The following is a 20,380-nucleotide window of genomic DNA, read 5'->3' as shown; positions in this document are numbered from 1 at the left end:
ACTTTAAAGCAGTTTTCATAGGCCGTTACATTATTTTTTTCTGGGCTTATAAAAAGACTTATCTAAAAAATACTCGATTATTTCAAAGGCCAAGATGTATTCTACTCGCAGTATTTAATTAAAGCATCTGAAAAATTTCTAGGCGACAAAATTTTCAAACAAAAAACACATGATTTTGCATTACTACGTATGGCATCGCTTTAACATGGGTTGGATGTTTAACTGTACATAGATAATGGCGGAACTCGAATAGAACTTTCTCATAACTTGTATTTAAACTTTGTAATTTTTTTATATATGTATGAAATATAAATACATAAGAAATGTCCTATTTCAGGAAAAATAATCGATATTACATTTTTAATTCCAGGAAGAACACAACATCTATGGAAGCTAACTGAATAATATTTAGTGGAGTTTATAAACTCATAAGGAATCTTTTCTCTTACATAAGTAGGTACTTTTGGCTTTTACTATTTTTTGATATTTACTCCACACAGGAGTTAACACACACATTAACTATGTCATCTCTGGAAATGCTGTGTGGAGGGTCTTTTTAAGGAGAGGAAGAAGTGAGACACATGGGTCTCTTCAAGACCGAAAGGAGGAGGGAGGAAACACAGAGGCCAGCAAATCTTTCCATAGCCGAGCTGCTGAACTCAAGAACAAGTCGTAGAAGCGACCCGTTCTCATGTGACAAATGTCAACCGTGTATGTTTGACGCGCATTTGGTGTATTTCCGGACTATGCACCGGTGCCGAAGAGATCAACGACGCTAGTTCCACGGAGCATCTTCCATTGAAATACTGGTAGAACAAGGACAACAAGGCTCTAAATATAGCAAACCGCTTGTTATCAAACGGCCCGTTCATTTCTGCACTGAGTCAAGGATTTTTCAGGTATTTTGGGGCTCCAGACCAGAGGTGGCTGTCAAATTCTACAGAGGGGCGCATTTGTACAGGGTCAACAGTTGTGTACTATTAAAGTATCTGCGGACCCTGTACAGTACACCCAGCTTCTGTGAGGCTAACTTGGCTTCGATGGAGCCTCCGAGCCTGTTCTAGTTAGTGTTGCTACGCGTATTCTTGCCAAATATTTGCTCAGTAAAAAGTTCTTCCCTTTGTCTACGGGTATTTATTATTTATTTTAAATTTTATTGGCCCAAGCTCACTCAAGACCACGCCCTACATAATTATTCGTAATTGTTATCTATTTTTCGATTGACTTTTATTTCTTAAAATTCACTTATTTATTATCTAATCAATATGTATTATGCGATGTGTGGGCTTGATTGCACTAACCTCCCCACATTCCAGAATAAAAATTATTTTCTTATGTTTTAGATGATAAAATTAATTAGTCAGAAAACTTAAATGTAATAATCTACATGGTTAATATCGTTAATACTAAAACCCAGTTAAAAAATACTTTTTCGATTACGAGCTTCAAGTTTCTGGGGCCCTTTTTCGTTTTTCCTGTGCTTTCCCATAATTTAGCGAAGACACAAACGATTTATAGGACTCTTCTTAGTCAAATTTGAAATCGTTAGTGATCAAAACTGCCACTAGATGGCAATAAGATCAAATTAACAATTATAGTAGACAATTTTAGTGTTTGCTGCAGGGTTATAAACCGTTTTTTTTTTATTAGAAATTATGCAGATCCTGCAGTCACCTACTTTTGTAACTATATTATTAGAAACTTTTTGTTAATTTAAAAAAATCATTTATTATTGATGTTAGTATCACACAATGAAATATATAAAAAAAACTTGATCTGCTGACTAATTATCACTCACTTTGGTACTTTTAATAAGTAAATATAAGTGGTAAAACACAATACAAAATAATGATGTGGTGGATGACATACTCATCCACCTACCTATGGGACTGTGACATCCCCAATTTAGGGCTAGTTGTTTGATGATATGGTGGATGTCACACACATTTGGTTTGTTATACCCAAATACTTTGAGGATATGGCATTCCCAATTTGTCGGTATCATATTTGATAATACGGTGGATGTCATACTCAATTGATTTGGTATATCTAACTGCCAACGGGGCTACAGCATTCCCAATTTGAGGTATGTTATCTGATGATTTGGTAGATGTCTTATTGTTTTTTTATTTATTTATTTGTAAGAAACAAACAGCTTTTACATAATATACAATGATAAATATACAAGTTAACTGAAGTCAAGCCACAGAAGTTTCTTATGCTTAAGTTAATTGGAAATTAAGTTTTAATTTCTTTAAATTAATTTTGTATTAAAGGAAGGGGAGAGGAAAAGGAAAATTGGAAGAGGATAGGAGATGCTCCCGATACATTCCATACTCTCATATTGATATTGATCGTACGCATTACTTCATATCGATATTTCTTTAGGTTATTACTAAAAATGTCAATACTGTAAAATTTTGTATTATATTGTGCACATATACAAGGAATTGGGGAATTTTTTCAAATATTTGTTCTACACGAGGGTAAATAAAATAATTCAGATTGTCGGGTTGATCTAGACGGAATATGAAGATTTATAAAATTGGTAAGTTCTGGTGAGTCCAGACCATTATTTAGGATTTTAAACAATAAGTTTTGATCAAAAGTTAGACGTCGTGTTTGGAGGGAGTTAAAATTATGAAATTTAATGGATTCGGTATAATTTGAGAAGTGTGAGTTTAGTTTATAATTTATGTGTTTAAAAAAAAATTATATTCTTTCAATATGGGCTTGGTAGGAGATTGTTATAAAGGAGTCCAGATCGGTGTACTGTGCGGGCAAATATATGAGGTGTAAAGGGAATATAGAGTGTTTATGTTGTGGAAGGGTTTTGCTAAGCGAATTATAAATCCCAGCATTTTATTGGCTTTGTTAATGATGTCATCAGTGTGTTGGATAAAGTTTAATTTAACATCCAGTGTTACCCCAAGGTCCCTGATATATTTTACTTCATTGATGTGTGTGTGACGCTTTTTTATCATTATAACTCTGTGATACAAGCATTCTCTATGAGCATGGAAGGTTTTTTTAACATATGGAATGCCATATCGTCGCATTAATTCGTAGACTGCGTAACTCCAAATTTTTCGAAAATACGTTTTTAATGCCATCTGGTGTTAAAATTAGACCCGCATCGACTAGTAAAACTCGAAAATTTAAAAAAAAATTAACCTTTTAGATAAACACATATTAGGAAACTGCGTAAAATTATGGTGCCATTTTTACTCGCGAATACTTCGTAACTCCTTAATTCAGTATTGGCCGGTGAGCCGTGCACGCTTGTTGTGTTTTTGACTGAGGAAATTTATTTACGGTGTAATAGTTTTACCGTGAAATTAACCGAGATAAGTTGATTAATCAATTTTGAACATTTTATAACCTTAATTTTAATTGTGAAGTCACGAATAGTGTTTTGTATCTGTAGTCTAAACTGACGTCTTCTGAACCGTGTGACGCTCTGCCGTAGCTCTCTTGTTTTATGTGCCTCTGCGGTTTCGTAAATACCTAATAGGTCCTTGTTCTGTGATTATCTCTTCTTCAAGGTCACCATCTCTTTGCAAGTGGATCTCCTCCTGATGCATATCCGGATCCGGTTCTTCACTGTCCTCTTCAAACAAACCCAAAATATTTACGGTGGAACGTGCGGCAATTCCATCTCGTCTCTCCTCAGACACAGTTCGTTCTCTGTCAGGCATCTTCCGCGGGTCAAGCACATGTCTTGGTATGCCATCTACTTCGATGTTGTTGACTGAAGTAAGTCCTGTCACCCTTCCATGCACGATGTGCATCTCCCATCTACTGGTTTAACCGCAAGAAGATCGCCCACTTAGAGCTCAGTCAATACTTCCTCTTCTATATTCACTTGCGCAGAAGGGTGTCTCCACGAGTGTGAAGTGTGAACTATACTAGACAGCGCAATACCTCGATCATCCTGACTTTTTGCAGCCAAAGATTGTACCGAAACACTGCCTGCAGGGGATCGCTTCCACTTCTGGCTGCAGTTCTCTTTATTGTTTGATGATGTCGTTTAACTATACCGTTTTCAGCTGGTCGGTATGCCGCGCAAAATCTTTGACGAACATTCCATCTCTTACACTTATCTGTAACACTGTAGGAACAAAATGCAGTACCATTGTCCATGAGAACTACTTTGGGCGGGCCTCTTTCCCGAAACACTTCTTCCAAATGTCTGATAATCGAAGCTGCATTATCTGACTCGATTTTCTGCCACACGGCAAATCTACTTGGACCGCAATCGATAAATGTGAGTAAACATTTCCTACCGAAATGAGTAACATCAACTGCCAAGCGACTCCAGGTTGTCACAACATTAAGATTACCCGCTTCATGGGATGATGGTGGAGGGTCAATTGTCCTGCATTGTACGCAGGAACGCACGCATCTATCGACGTCCTTTCTTCTCGCCTCGGGATCGACCAGCCGGGCAAGATGAAGCGTTCACTTTACTCCAAAGTGATGCTGAGCATGAAGAGTTTCTACGCTTAAAGGACATGTTTGCTCACCAGTTCCACTTTCAAGTCTCTCCCACCTATCTTCACACTCTGAGGAGTCTCTTTCACAACGTTTCCTGTCATGGCTACTCTTTGCCCGGGTCTTGCAAACCCTAGTAAGTACATCAGTTTTATTTCTACAGGACAACAAGGGTGATCGACAATGTCAGATCAAATTCTTCTACAATCTCCTTCATCAACTCCGAGCGTCACTTAACGATCATCTCTGACACGACTACTCCCGGTCAGTGTAGATCTCACCCAGCACAAAACCGTCGCCGAATCTGTAATGATCTCCAGAGTTTGAAGATTTCACTCGAGAGTCAGATTTAATCCCTTAAGGAAGGAAAAGTACCAGCATTTACAAGACTTAAAACAGACATTAGAAAAGGATTACCACTCCTTTAACTATAACCTTCCGCATCATTAAAATGCATCTAAATAGACTGCCTCGACATACACATACATTGTTGTTTTATTTTGTAAATGTAAAATTCCTATCTCCCAAATTTTCCGCTAGGTTGTTCATAAAACTGTTCGCAGAAAAGTATGTATCTTTTGTAAAATGCGTATCTCCATTCTCGGTTTTTACGTAAACTTCCTAACTCCGATTTGAAATAGAAAGCCTTAACTTACAAAAGTTTAATGATTGAAAATAAATTTCCAAATATATTATATGTTCGAAACATAAATAAAAAGAATAAGCCGTCTTTCATTTTTTTTCACTACGAGGTTTTTTGTGCCTCCTGTAAAATTTTACATTTGGGAGTTACGCATTCTACGAATTAATGCGACGATATTCAACTTATGTTCTGCGCACCGCGTGCTTTCTGACTGTAATTTCTTAATTACTTCTTGTGTTTTACAATACAATGTTCTTGTAAATGTTTCCGTCTTATCAGGTAATGTGTATAATATCGGTAATGTGTTAAAATAGTAACTTAATAAAATTAGTGGTTTTCCCAGAGTAGCTTATATTGAAACAAATGTTTTTTTTCAAAGCAAGTATCATGAAATCCTTTTTTTTTTTTTATTTATAATAAACTAATGTTTATAAGACAAGGTGCATAGCACAAAGGATAAAAAATTATTATCTTTTATACTTGGGAGATATTTTCGATTCGTATGGATATTTCAGGCAAGGAATTAATGCTTATAATAATTTGTTATTAAATCATCTATCATTTAGCATAGCGTAGCATTTCTACAGCATTTGTTAATCCTGTGTGACGAAGATCATTTTTTATCAACTCCAGATTTCTGTCAGGTTTGCTAACAGCACAGTAATTATTTATTTAATATTATGGCATATTAATTTGTGACATCTGACCTATGTCTAAGGAAACTGAACAATTTAGTAAGTAAGTAAAGAAGTTAAATGTATGGATAAAGAGTTATAGACATTGTGATTCTTATCTGAAGCAACTGGGGACTGAATCAATATCTCTCTGGATGTAATTTTGACAGTTACAAAGTTGTGTTGGATATTTCTCAACATCAACATCAGCTACTGAATCATCAGTAGAAGATTTATTTTATTGTTATGCAAGTCACAATGGTGACGGTTCCGTTGTCAGAAGGTAAAAGCAACTATCTATAATTTGCAGTAAAGTATTTCAAGTCTCGCCATCAATAATTCTCAAAAAAATTCTAATTTGGCCTGGATAAACAAAATAAATAATTTTGTATTGGTTTGACCCAAAATCTGTTCACTTTCTGTTTTCTTACCTTTGATACCTTAGTAGTTGTCATCATTATTTTCACTTTGCACACTTTATGTATTGACTGTTTTTATTATTGTTAACAACTTGAGTGATTTTCGGAATATTATGCTGAGTTTGCAAAATGTCTTGAGTGATCGCACACCATAATATGCCATTTTTGACTCACAGAATTTGCGCATTTTCATTTTTTAAATATTTTATTTTTTATATTCAACAAACATAGGATAAACGGTAAAATATGGGTGAATTCATTGGCTATATAGCACTATAATCAGTTTATATATATCCATATTAAAATTCAAAGGCATGACTTTTTTTAAATAAGAGCTAGAAATATCCAACTCGAACACCAATCACTGAACTCATAATCCAGTAATTGACACGAGAACTCGAGTGGTTAAAGTGTATGTGAAGATGTCGATGGTGTGTTTATATTCTTACCTCATTAGTTTATCTAATGTTCCCAGTGTGGATTGCCTCTTTTCTCCTTTTTCTTTACAATTCTATCCAAAAACAAAAGCACATACTGCATTCAAATACTTGCTGGCACGCCTTTGACTGAATACAGTACACTTCGTAATAATGATTTATGACGCTCGCCAAAATAATAAAGGTGAATGCAAAATAACAAAGCAACTGCATAAGAAAATTAAAATAAAATAAATAGTAATTTTGTATATTCAAATTGTACATTCCGCTTCTCTACGCCAGCATGTAAAAGAGAAGCGTGATATTTTAATTAAATTATATAATGTATGTAGGAAATTGAGTAATAACCAAAATAAAAGTAAATGATGTTGTAGAAAAGCGCACAACGTGACATTCCGCATAAATTATAGAAGGACAGTAATATTATTATTTGACCTTCGAGGTGAATGTCTAGATAACACTTTTAAACAATAATTTTTAGTCCATCAAGAAAGAATGAATCCAGATGACAGGACACGAAAGAGGTAAAAAGATTGTGTGGAAGAGAATTTATTGCAGAGGGAAGGACTGAAAATTGCTAATGTATGATTCTATTTTAAGACCAAATACATAATATAAAATTCAATCACTAAAAACCGTTACATATTTAACCAAATTCAAAACCTGCGCAATTCAACTTTATTTCTACGTTTAAAACATACAATTACAAATTTCACTAATTTAATAAAATGATCATAATTAATATTTGCGCACACATTATCGTAACTCAAAACTTCAAAATGATTTATGGAAACAAAAAAGATAGTAATTTTAAGAAATGAAACTACCAATTTAGGTGAGTACATGTGTAGTTATATTATGTGTAAATTCGCTTATTAGATGTTGAAATACAGAGAGCATTATATAAACCACGTATATATTATATAGCATTATATATTACGTAATATTACCTAAATTAACCGCATTTGATAAATTCCACAACCACTGTCAATAAAACAAGCCATTGCAAATATAACATTTCCCTTAAAATATTTCAATATAAAATAATCAATAATTAATTATAGCTAAGTCGATTTCCAAATAATTTTATTACTTACATAAATCAGATAAAGTTCGGTAATCTAGGGTCACAGGTTTGTCCGTGATAGCTTAGTTATAACCAATCAGTTTGATACAATATATAAGTGATCAACCCGGGAGCAGTAGTAGAAAACTTGGTGACGGGGTTGATAAGAATGCCAACCGAGTTTGTTAGCGTAATAATGGAAACTATGTAAGTCAGCAGTGGGATCAGAACACCGGTCTTAATGAAGACAGATAGGCCTCATTTATCCTCTTGCAGCCAGATACCCAAAGTCCCGGCGACCATGACGCGGGCAGCCTTAAGGTGTGGAATGTCTTCATCACGGGCTGGGTACATATTGGCGCAGTGAGCAGTTCCTGGAATATACAACCCCCTTTTAATTCTGATACAGAGGAAATGTTGGCATACCACTGTCGCTGAGAGTTCTGTTGAAACATCTCCTTAAGATACAAGCGCTATTTATGGGAAAGAGGATAAGTTACAATGGAGCAATAAGTGGTAAGCAATTATTTAATACCCAACAGGAAATCGGTGAAAATTATAAATTATTCAATTATTGTAATATTTGGTGTATTTGGTAGAACAGCTTATCTTCTACCAACAGAAGTAAAGAGGGGTTAATACCTTAGTTTAAACGATTTACGAATAATACAGAATAAAGTTTTATAAAACTCTTCAATCATAACCCAGATACCCCCACGAAAAAACTATACCAAGAAATCAACTTTTTATGTATTTATTGTATATTGAGTTAGTTCATATAACATTTTACGTATATAAACTAATACTAGGTACATGGTTACATTTCATTATCTACAAAATTATATTTTCGCAGTAAACAATTTTTTTTAAATACATTCATTCTTCAGACTTTCAGGCATTTCATCATACATCTTTAATCCTTTATACATTAACCGCTTAATGCTATTGAACGAGTCATGGTTGCGCGCTAAATGCGTTCCAATTTCTGCTTGCCCGAGTGACACTCGGCGGTTTCGACTCGCAGCATTTTATTTTTAGCCAACACGAGAAAGGCTCGTCCAAAGTTAGCGATGTATTTTACGCAGTTTGAATTTGCCTGCAGTTTGCCTCAGAGATCGGTTGTGTTTTTGAGCTGCTTATTTCGTTTTTACTTTATTGTTTTCACATTTTCGTGTATGTATTAATGCATCATTTTATTTAACATGATTTTTTTTAAAACACTTTTTATACAAAAAACCCTAGCATTAAGTGGCTAAGCCAAACATTTAATTTAATTTACATTGAAAATTGGAAAAATATATAAATACAATATTTGATTTTAATCTACAAAATACATAATGGACTAATACACACAAACACAACATTTATGAAAATAAATACATTTAAAAAAAACTGTTCAATCTTAAGTTAAGTGAAAAAAATTGTAATGACCTCTAATGTAGAATAACTGTAAAGATATGATGTATTATTGTTATATTATGTAAAAAATATATTGTCATGTGTATTCATATTGTATAGCTATATTTATGTTGTTAGAAAGTGAAGTATTTATATTTCTTTAACTGTGTATAATAATAATCCAAATAAGATGTATATTCAACAAGGTAGAGACACTTGTACTGTTCTAAATAAAATGTTATGTTTACCTTTTATGTAAATAGCGGGCGAGTTATTCTCAGTGGTTTCAGTTAACCCCAGAATATGCCAAGGATCAATGCTTCCATGGACATACACTATCCGAGACGCTTCAATATCCAAGGCGCCGTATTTGGCATTAGTCTTATCAATGGCGTCATTTAAGTAGTTTGCATTAAATCTGCAAAAAGAAAATACATATCATTCCAAATGATTTTCAATGCATAATAGAATTACATAACCTTTCATTATAATGCCTAAGCATGGAACAAACAAAGATCTTGATTATTATCAAACAAAGCCTTGTTATTTAACAACCTTCCTTAAGATGTTGGGTTTTGTCATACACAATTCGAAAGACTTGACCAACCTTGCAGTAATAAGGCTGCTTTACTTTAGCTTAGTGCGTAGCATTCTCGAGAATGGATCTCAGGTATGGGGGCCAGAGGACACTGTCTATGTACTAATGGTCGAGAAGATACAAAAAAAGTTTTTACGATACCTCTACATGAGAGAGTTTGGTTATTACCCATGGCTGTTTCCAACAGCATTTATCTCGGGAATGCTGGGTATATGCAGCCTTAGTTCCAGAAGGGATGTTGCATTACTCCTGATGGCGTATAAGCTACTAAACGGTTTAGTATCAATACCAGACATTCTGGCTAAAATAGGATTTTATGTCCCGGATAATTTCGCGCGAGGCCGCCAACACAGGCTTTTGATTCTTCCTAGGTGCAGAACTAACTTACCAATGGTGATGCCCTTGGGAAGAATCACTAGGTTAATTAACTGCCTCGCAGGAAATGTGGATATTTTCCACATGTCCTACAACGTATTTAAACGTGAAATATTATTATTCAATACTTAAAATTGTAAATCTAAATTTGAAATTTTTTCTTTGTCCCACTTGTAAATGTACCTATTTGTTATTCACTTTTTTGTAAATGTTAATTATCGATATTGCAATGTTCTGGTTCATACTGTTTTTGCAAATAAACAATAAATAAATAAATAAATAAAATAAATAAATAAATCTAAAAATTATCAAAAACATTCAAGAATTTATAAAAGTCCATATCCTGTGATATCCTGTGTGATCCTAAACCCCCGCTATAACACTGCAAAACACATAATGATTGAATTTCTATTGTAAAAAGTACAAATATTAAATGTAAGACAAAAAAGCAAAAGGTTACTTACTTGGGGCCGAATATATCAACACATTGCTGGGTAAAAAATTCTAATGGGAATAGATTAGAGAAAATTTCTGGCTCGCCTCCTGAAGTTTGGTAGAACCCAAACTCATTACAAGTTTGGTACATCCATTGGCGACCTAAGAAAAAACAATGAAAATAAATATACCTATATTTCATATTAAAATTGAAGATTGATCCATGAAAGCCAAATGGATTTCTTAAAATGTTATACACTTTGATGTAATACATATAGATATATCTTACCACCCTCAGCACCTGTGGCAGACCAAGAAACGTTGCGAAACTCTTTAATCATTTTATTATAGTTATAGTCGAGGCAAGTTTCGTTGTTAGCTTCCAGGAGCATGGCGTTGACATTGGCCAATCGATCCAAGGAGCTACCGGCCGAGTTGTCAGTCATCAATCGGCATACCTGGAAACAAACATATATGTATATTTATATATTTAAATAATTAATTCATAAATTGATTTGACATCATTAATGTCCTTTATCTGATAGATTCATTAGTTTCGTAGAAGACAACAGCAAACATTTAAACTGAATATTATTGTAATAAATAACGTCCTTACCACATCAATAGTAATATTGGAGACTTTCGTTGGTCCGCCAATCCTATTATCTTTATTGTATTGTACGACACCAGCAAAATTACTTGCCAAGGTTTCATAGAGACTTGCAATATCGAGATTGCTCGCTTTTTCAATAGGATCACACAAGCTGTAAATAAAAAATGAAAATTTCTCAAAAATATAATCAAAAATAATTTCAAACATTCTCTTGTTCTCCCAGTTCAAAAAGATTGATAGAATATGTTAATACATAATTTTTTTATGTGATACTTTGCAAGGAAGCCCCTGTCTGCACAGTGTAAAGGCAGGGGAACTAGGGGCTATAGGAATAGGAAGGATTTATTAAGGCGGGTTTCGAAAAGACCCGAATTATATATTATATAATGGTTAATATAACCTATTAACATAATTACCTGAATTTAGTATCTATTTTCCTCTGACCAATCATATGCTTCATGAAAACACCCAGCTGTTGAGTGCCAGACCGAATTTCATCCACGCAATCATCACTGCTTGTTCTTAGGGAATCCACTACCACGCTGTAATATTCTAAGCAAGAAAATAAAGGGTTAAATAAAGTGGAAAAGCATTTCAGGTTAAACATTAGACAAAAGGAAGAATTTAATCTTCACTCAACTGGCATTTTAATGTAGTGATAATGTACTAATATTGTGGTAATGTACTTATTTGTAAATATTTAGGTATAACGTATAACCTGTAATATATTATGCCAAAACAAAAATACTACAACATTTTGTTATCTGCAGTTTTTGTCATCCTATCGTAGAATGTCGATGAGAAAGAAAACAAACTTAGATCGCTAGCGAGACGTAATTTATGCAATATAGAATATGATATCTGTTTTGGTGAACGCTAATGCTGCGAAGTGTTGATGTGCAATGACGATGAACAATGATGATATAATAATTAATGATGATGTATCATGGGTGGTATCTCACCCATGAAATCAGCCTTGGCGAGGAGAGGTCCACTAGAGGAAATGGCAGCATGTACCAACTCCGGATGCTTCAAACGCATCCATGCTGCCAGCGAACCGGGATACGACCCGCCAAACACAACCCACTTGACGTGCGGCGATAACTCATACATTGTATTCATCTTCTTAATGAAATTAGCAAGGTCTTCTAGAGCTTGATCGGAAGTCAAGTATCTCAGATTCTTTACGCCCATGTCACTAAAAGAAGAAAAAATTCAGTCATAAATATTTTGTTGTAATAAATTTTATTATAATATTTATACATACAGGGTGTATCGGCACGTACCCGACAAACTTTAACCAGCTATTCCTTAGCATATTTGGAGTAAATATCTTATGTGCACTTTGCTGTCCGGTAACGTTTTTTTTTAATAAAAAATTTATTATTCATATTTTCACCATATGTCACCACTGTTTTATCCTTTGTCAAAGTTTGAAAACCCATCTGGCAAATATTTTATTCGAATTCCGTTGAATAATGCACGTGTGTACCTATATTGGCGCACACTTACAATCACAACGAAATGGCACGGCACCATTCGTCTCATTTTTAACTATTATTATTTAGTGTGTGCGAAAGAGCGAAGACGCTTTTTGACATACTTGCTTATAACAGCTGTTGAACACGAAACGCAATGCCAATGACAGTGATGTAGTGTGGAAATTTTAAATTTTTTTGTTTTTAATTGAAAAAAAATGCTACCGGACAGCAAGAGCCCATAACATTTTTTACTCCAAATGTGCTAAGGAATAGCTGGTTAAAGTTTGTCGGGTTAGTGCCGATACACCCTGTATAATGAAGATAATTGACAACTTCCAGGATTAACGTCTACATGAGACAAGGTATATAGGAAAAACGTGACAAAAAACCAAAATAACAATTGACGAATCAAGCTACTTTTGTTGCCCACCACTTTCCAAGGCAATCTAAGAAACAGATGGTTTCCTCCTGTACCGTACATGACAAGACTAAGATTAGATCTCATCTCCGCCAATTCGAATCGTAGCAGATAACAAACTAGTACCAACGCCATCCGTAGACAAAATTGTAAACTATGGTACTCGAAGGCGCAAAGAGGCGCACTTGATTATCAATGTTTTTTTATGAAATACAATTTTATTTTTGAGAAATTCTTGTAGATGTCAACATTGTGATAGTTCTATAAATGTCTACGTGAGCGGGAAAAACATTTATGACGAAAGAGTCCTGGAATATCGGCATTCAAAGTTTCCGTATCAACTGTTGATACAGCCGCATGTGAGCATGGACTTTTTGCCGTAACAACAGTTGATACGGCTGCGTGCAAAGAGTTAAAGGTCAGATGTTTGACAATATGTAGGCCCAGGTATTTTTCACTATTTAGAATGTGTAGGTTTCTTTCTTCTATTTGTAATGGTTTTATATGTATTTAAAAATAATATTAATAAATAATCCTTACGGCGTGGGGTGGCTTTTCCCATAAAACCGATGCTCTAGTTGGAAGCACAGAGCTTTGTATTCCTTAGCATATTCAATCCAGGATCCTGCTACCATCCACTTAGCTGTAATTTCACCTTCCCCTCCGATCATCAGAAAGACAGTGTCGGGGTTGCGAATGAAATATTGTTTGTTCGTGAAATAGCGCTGAAAGAAATATGGAATTTAATACATAGATTCATCAGATACTCGCAGTCTGCTTCTGCGACATAAGTCATAATACATAAGAGTTAAGTACGGTCAACTGAATTTCAATTTTAAAATATTTCTATAACCGCCGCACTTTTAAAAGTCACAGTATATGGAAACTGGGTAAAATTTCGATCGCGCTGGCCTCGCTTATTATGAATATTTTTTAGATAAAACCTTTAGATTCACCTTAATTACTGTACGACACAACTTTTAACCTTCGGGGAGGTGGAAAATATTGCAATAAAAATTTCAATTACGTAAAACTAAAATTAGCTTTCGTTTTGTGAAACGAGACCGTCCATTTTCAAACTTTTATTTGTTTATTGTCAGATGTCATTTTGTTTTGTTGGTATTTCTGTTACTATAGGCAAAACGAACGGCTAGAAGTAGCTAGAGACAATCGCGCGGGCGTTTTTTTTAATGTTAAAAAATTCCGTCAAATTAGTATTTACCTAATATGCATGCATTATGTGCGTTGTGATTGAAATTTATTAGCTGGATTTTATTTTTTTACGTTCAAATTTTATTTAAGTAAACTATATCTGCGATGTTGAGCGGCTACGCTAAGTTTGTAATACAAAAGAAAGTGCCCCTTTTATAGCGCCTGCTCGCGTCAAGGCAAGAAAAACATCCCAGTTTTCAAGTAGTTTAGCGGCTACGCTAGGTTTGTGTAACATGGTTTGTGATTCAAAAGAAAGTGTCCCCTTAATACCGCCTGCTCGCGTCAGGGCAAGAAAAACATCCCAGTTTTCAATTAGTTTAGCGGCTACGCTAGGTTTGTTGTAGTTTTATAGATATAGATATATATTTTATATAGATATATATATATATCTCAAAAACCATGTTACACAAACCTAGCGTAGCCGCTAAACTATTTTAAAACTGGGATGTTTTTCTTGCCTTGACGCGAGCAGGCGGTATAAAAGGGACACTTTCTTTTGAATCACAAACCATGTTACACAAACCTAGCGTAGCCGCTAAACTAATTGAAAACTGGGATGTTTTTCTTGCATTGACGCGAGCAGGCGGTATAAAAGGGGCATTTTCTTTTTCACCATAAACCATGTTACAAAAACTTAGCGTAGCCGCTCAACATCGCAGAAATAGTTTACTTAAATAAAATTTGAACGTAAAAAAATAAAATCCAGCTAATAAAATTCAATCACAACGCACACAATGCATGCATATTAGGTAAATACTAATTTGACGGAATTTTTTAACATTAAAAAAAACGCCCGCGCGATTATGTTTCTAGCCACTTCTAGCCGTTCGTTTCGTCCTATAGTAACAGAAATACCAACAAAACAAAATTACATTTGACAGTAAAGTTTGAAAATGGACGGTCTCGTTTCACAAAACGAAAGCTAATTTTAATTTTACGTAATTGAAATTTTTATTGCAATATTTTCCACCTCCCCGAAGGTTAAAAGTTGTGTCGTACAGTAATTAAGGTGAATCTAAAGGTTTTATCTAAAAAATATTCATAATAAGCGAGGCCAGCGCGATCGAAATTTTACCGGAAACTGCACTTAATTTCAACTTAATTACTTCAAGAAACAATGATTTACATCAGGATTGATGGTAAAAGATGCATTTTACTTCCATTTATATTTAATCAAAGTTCTAAATTTACCTTGTAAAACAATCCCTATGGTGCAGCTTCAGACAGTTACGAAAGTTTCATTCCAATCTGAATATGCATAAATTACTAAATTAACCCAAACTAAGAACATAATAAACTACTTTGTGCTTGCAAATAATTGTTTCTTGAAGTAATTGTTGAAACCAATTGTAATTTCTATAATCTGTGCCTAAAAGTGAGGCGGTTAGGGAAATAATTACCAAAAATATAAATAAATACCTGTGACCACATTCTTTTATCTGACTTGTTGAAGTTGTCAACGGGTTGCTGAATCCACTCTTCTTTGGGAAGTTCAGTGCCATCAGGCAGAGGAGGTGCACCAAGTCTATTGATACGTTTTCGCGAAAAGGTTGTTTCGTGGCTTAAGTTTACCAACACAAAGAGAGACAGCACCGTTAAAACAAAATTGGTAAACATGATGGTTTGTGTGCGGATTACCATAAAATAACAAACTGAATCAACAAGTTGGCTAGATAAATCAGTGCGCTCCCCACGAAGGCAGCCGAGGTAATGTCGGTAACGGAATGAACAAATGAACTAAATCAAACGGCAGGCGTTTTGACGATCGATGCAGGCAAAGGCATTGGATTGAATGCACCGGGCACGAGATACCTAATTGCGGAAAATTACATCGGAATACAGTTGCAGGTCAAACGTCAAATGTGGTCAAATCGGTCAAATGCTAAAGGTTAAAATTTGATGTCATTTGATAACGGTCGTTTTTGCTTTTGTAAACATAGATAAATTTCAGACATAGACAATAACAATCAACTGAAGATTGGACTTGAAGAAAACGAGAACTCCCGAAGTCCAGATTAGCGATGGACACAATCGATGATTTACTCGTTCTTTTTGTTCCTCGAAATATTTCGATTCATTTTCATAAATAAATCGATTCTGTCAAAAATCATCAAACAGTCAGAGACAATCGTTTTGAAACGACATCGAACAAGGAATCGATAATGTCAAAAATCATCACACAGTTCAAGACAATCATTTAGAAAATCATTTGAAACCACAGCCATCACATCATTGGTCAGAATTCACTTGAAAACGTAAATAGATTACAAACTCCGAGAAATATCAAAAATATTTCGGATTGCTTGATGAATTCACAAATGAGATCGTAGAACGAAATATTTTTCCCGTGGTACATTGTGTTACGTACTACCCGGTACTACCTAATATGATTTGAAATCCACTGGGAAGTGGGATTACGCAATTATTCTATGCTAATTGTCAAATGTTTAATTGTGATATTATTTACCAACCGAAGAAGCTAGTAGAAAACAATTCATTCTATTTTTGGTTGGGATTTGCGACGTCCGTACATTTCGTATATGTAAAAAATGGTATTCTGAGTTATAAGTTAGGAGGGTTATTAAAAGACATAAATTTATCATTTTGTGCCGTTTTTTGTGAAAAATCACCTTGAGGGCGCTCCACAAAAAATCTTAAAGTTGAATGTAATTTATGTGAAAAATGCGATCGGCCCTTTATGTCAATATTATATTCGACATTATTTTAGTGTCCAGTTTTTTATGTCGGTGGGGCTGTAATATTTTAAATAATTCATCTGTTGAAGAATGACTTCACGGAATAATTAAAAACGTGATAAGATTTCAAGCCTCCAGTAGAAATATTCAAGTACATAGTATTTTATTATAATTGGAAGTAGGTACGAAACTTATTTGTATTATTTATTCAGTTTAAATGTAGGTATTATAAATTTAACGTCGTGTGAAAGGATTTAAAATTCGTAGTCATTCACATAATTATAATAATATTACCATCATTACTGCTGCCAGTAAACAATAAACATCATTGCCAGTATGAAGACACTGGTTTAGCCCATTTTGACAAATGCAATACTTACCTACCAAAAGGTTGCCATACCAATGTACCATGCTTTGCTATGTACCCCCCCCCCCCTCTCCCCATCCGGTAAAAATATGCCTCTGTCCGCAGCTACAATTCCCCCTGAAGTACGAGCGATTAAATCAATTAATCACTCGAATTTTGATGTTTCGATCATGTAAGTGTTTCGATCCTGCCCATCACTAGTTCAGATCCAGATGATCTTACGCTTTATCTCGTTAGTTAAATAAATTAATAGGTATTAGGTACCATGAACTTTTGTGAATATTATAATAAACAAAAAATATATATTTTTAAATATTAAATATATTTGGTTTTTTAGCTGTATGTGTACATATTCCAAAGTCCGACATAATCGTAAACAAAATTTATGTAAAAAGGCACAGTAGTTACCGAAACCAAGAGTAGGTACTGTGAACTGTTTACGGCGAGTTGTTGTTTATAATATTATTATAACCTCTTAACAGCTGAGAATAAACTACACCCCTGATTTTGTTTCCTTAATAGTAAGAGAAAAACTCTTTGTTTTAAATAGGATAACAAATAAATGGTTGCTTCTAAATCAAATAAGAACGCTTATAAAGTTACTTACAAGTTTTTTACAGTGAGATAATTTGATTTAATTTGAAAATGATGCATTCGAAGGAGGGGAAGAAAGACCCATCATCGATATTTTCTTTTTTATTAACCAACTGCATTCCATATCTATCATTCTCCTTTTGGTAGCGGATTTGGAAACCTTATTGTCAAGTCAAAGAAAAGAGTTGACCTAATGTCAAAAATATTGGTTGAATGTAACATGTGTCGCGAATAAATCATAATAAGTCATAAAATAAAATAAACTCCATTTCTAAATTTTTGTTATTTGTTTTTGGGGTATTATGCCGTGTTGCGCTAACTCCTTCTTTAGCCAACATTTCGGACAGCATTGCAGTGTCCATCATCAGGGCAGATGTGTTATTTTACTCCATTTCTAAAGTTTTTTTTAATTGCCGGCAATCCGGGCGATTATTAAAATAGTTAGTTAAATAGCCCTTGAAACTGCACTGTCTGTTTTGCTGCACCTTCTACAACAACTTTACTCCTTCTCCTCAAAAAGACCCACAACATAGCATCCCTAAATATGACATTGTCCCTGAGGGAAATTAGTCTCCTCATGGTCTTCCTTGTTAAATTAAACCAAAATTAAAAAAAAACTATAATAGAATACTTATTTAGTTTGTTATTTTCCCAAATAAAGTACATTTTGTGCATTTGAACTTGATTTCAAAATGCATTCAGTAAAATGCCTACTTAATTGCTTACTAAATTATTCTAAATGGCGTTGGCGTTAAGTTATGACACCCCAATAGCCAAAATCTCTGAAACACTGTCGATTCTTTCTTCTTCTCATCCTGTTTCCTTTTGTATGACAGCTTTCTTTAAACAAATGCGAATACCTATGTATCTATGTAAGTGTTTCTTGAAATGGCTTTATTTGTTGTGACAACAACAGATCTCACAATTTGTAGCTTCCAAACTTTCTTTTAAAAGTTCCTCCTGCATGGATCCCATAGTTTCACTTGCTCCGGGTAGTTAGGATTATTTACGTCTATCACGTAAAAAGTATTACTTTGGTATCGTTTTCTTTTCTTTCTGTTTTTTTGGGGTTTTCTTTTGAGTGGACTGTTTCGTTTTAGAGGTCACAGCGATGGTGACCATATATAAAATGATTGATTTTCTTTATAACCAGGTAGTTCTACGGTGACCTTCACTTTAGACATAGGAACAACTGATCTCGCTAAATCCAGAATCAAATTTCAAATAAATTAAAAAAAACAATTTTGAAAACCACATCACACGGCTAAGTAAACATGAAGATGGAGAAATCATAAAATTACGTAATAACACCAACACAACATATAGTCAACAAACGAGAAGATGTGGAAATCAACAAACATATAGATAAGAAAATAAAAAAAAAATCAACGAAATCAAAAAGATACGTAGATGAAGAAATCAGCAAACATGAAGATGAGGAAAACATAATACCAACACAACTACCCACAGTGCGTCTCGATACAGGAATTCCTAATAAGGAGGACTGTGAATATACTACATTACTTTGTATTTAAATTATTAAAAAAAATACATTAATAAACAAACAAAAATTATGAAAAATCAATCGTTTAACCACGGATATTATCACCATTGGTCACAATTTTCAATACATTATCTTACTTTACGTACGTATATTATCTTATAATGTTCTAAACATACATTTAACACAATCCATACGTTTATGGCCTTCCACATAATGTATAATTTCTACTGACTTACCTCAATCTTTGTCTATAAATAATTGATTTTATATTATGCTGCTTATGAAAGTTTATGTTTTGAGTACGTAATGCGTCTTTATATTTAAGTGAATCTAAGAAACATCGATTTTGAATGAATATTCACAAAAAATAAATTACTTTAGGTGCACTTATGTAATGTAAAATTCATTAGCGGATGATAGCGAATCGCAGATACGCAAGATTATCTTTAACCAAACAAGGAAATCATGTTATTTTTCAATGAACTGATAAAACACACCTGCCAGGAAATTACGCGTCTGCCGATATTTGTGGGACTCGCCCAGAAACGGGAAAACCCCGATACGGCTATCTTAGAATTTTCGTCGTTTTCCAGAACAAAACGTTTAAAATGAGTAATTTTAGCAGAAAATAAAAATATTTAAATGCTGATTTTTAAATAAGGCAATAATTAACTTTCTCGGTCGAGGATTTCACCCTAATGGTTTTGAAGTTGTAAGTTGGAAAAAATGTACAAACATACAAACAATTATAAAGAAATGTTAACTTTTGGAATCGCTGACCATACTCAATACGAATACCTCAAACAAAAAACGTCGAACTGTGGAAACTTATATAATTTGGAAACTTTACTGACAAAAGATGTTACTTTAATGCAGTATTTTCCATCTCCTCTGACGTAAAAAGATGCCTTTTATGGTAATTGAGTTGAATTAAAGTATTTTTTTTAATGTTTAAT

General features: G+C 34.0%; 1 protein-coding gene across 1 annotated transcript; it reads right to left on the bottom strand.

Moving 5' to 3' along the window:
* Window positions 1-7,508: 7,508 nt before the first annotated feature.
* LOC149412379 (putative serine protease K12H4.7) lies at window positions 7,509-16,058 on the bottom strand. The gene is made up of 9 exons (XM_089646196.1): window positions 15,683-16,058; window positions 13,592-13,776; window positions 12,115-12,350; window positions 11,569-11,704; window positions 11,156-11,303; window positions 10,829-10,997; window positions 10,569-10,701; window positions 9,380-9,549; window positions 7,509-8,107 (listed from the first exon to the last, which is right to left on the bottom strand). The coding sequence occupies exons 1-9, from the start codon at window positions 15,902-15,904 to the stop codon at window positions 7,992-7,994; spliced, it is 1,515 nt and encodes a 504-aa protein (XP_089502322.1). The 5' UTR covers window positions 15,905-16,058; the 3' UTR covers window positions 7,509-7,991.
* Between the last annotated feature and the right edge of the window lie 4,322 nt (window positions 16,059-20,380).

This window comes from Hesperophylax consimilis, chromosome 23 (genome assembly GCF_061612785.1).
Source record: "Hesperophylax consimilis isolate HC1 chromosome 23, BYU_Hcon_1.0, whole genome shotgun sequence".
Lineage (NCBI taxonomy): Eukaryota > Metazoa > Arthropoda > Insecta > Trichoptera > Limnephilidae > Hesperophylax > Hesperophylax consimilis.
The sequence above is the reverse complement of the archived record's forward strand: the minus strand, read 5'-3'. Positions and strand labels throughout refer to the sequence as shown.

Coding starts and splice junctions, on each gene's coding strand:
- LOC149412379 (XM_089646196.1), bottom strand. CDS start 15,904: ATGGTAATCCGCACACAAACCATCATGTTTACCAATTTTGTTTTAACG. Junction 12,351..13,591: donor GGGAAAAGCCACCCCACGCC/GTAAGGATTATT, acceptor TTCTTCTTTTAG/TGACATGGGCGTAAAGAATC. Junction 9,550..10,568: donor GTTGATATATTCGGCCCCAA/GTAAGTAACCTT, acceptor TTCTTTTTGCAG/ATTTAATGCAAACTACTTAA.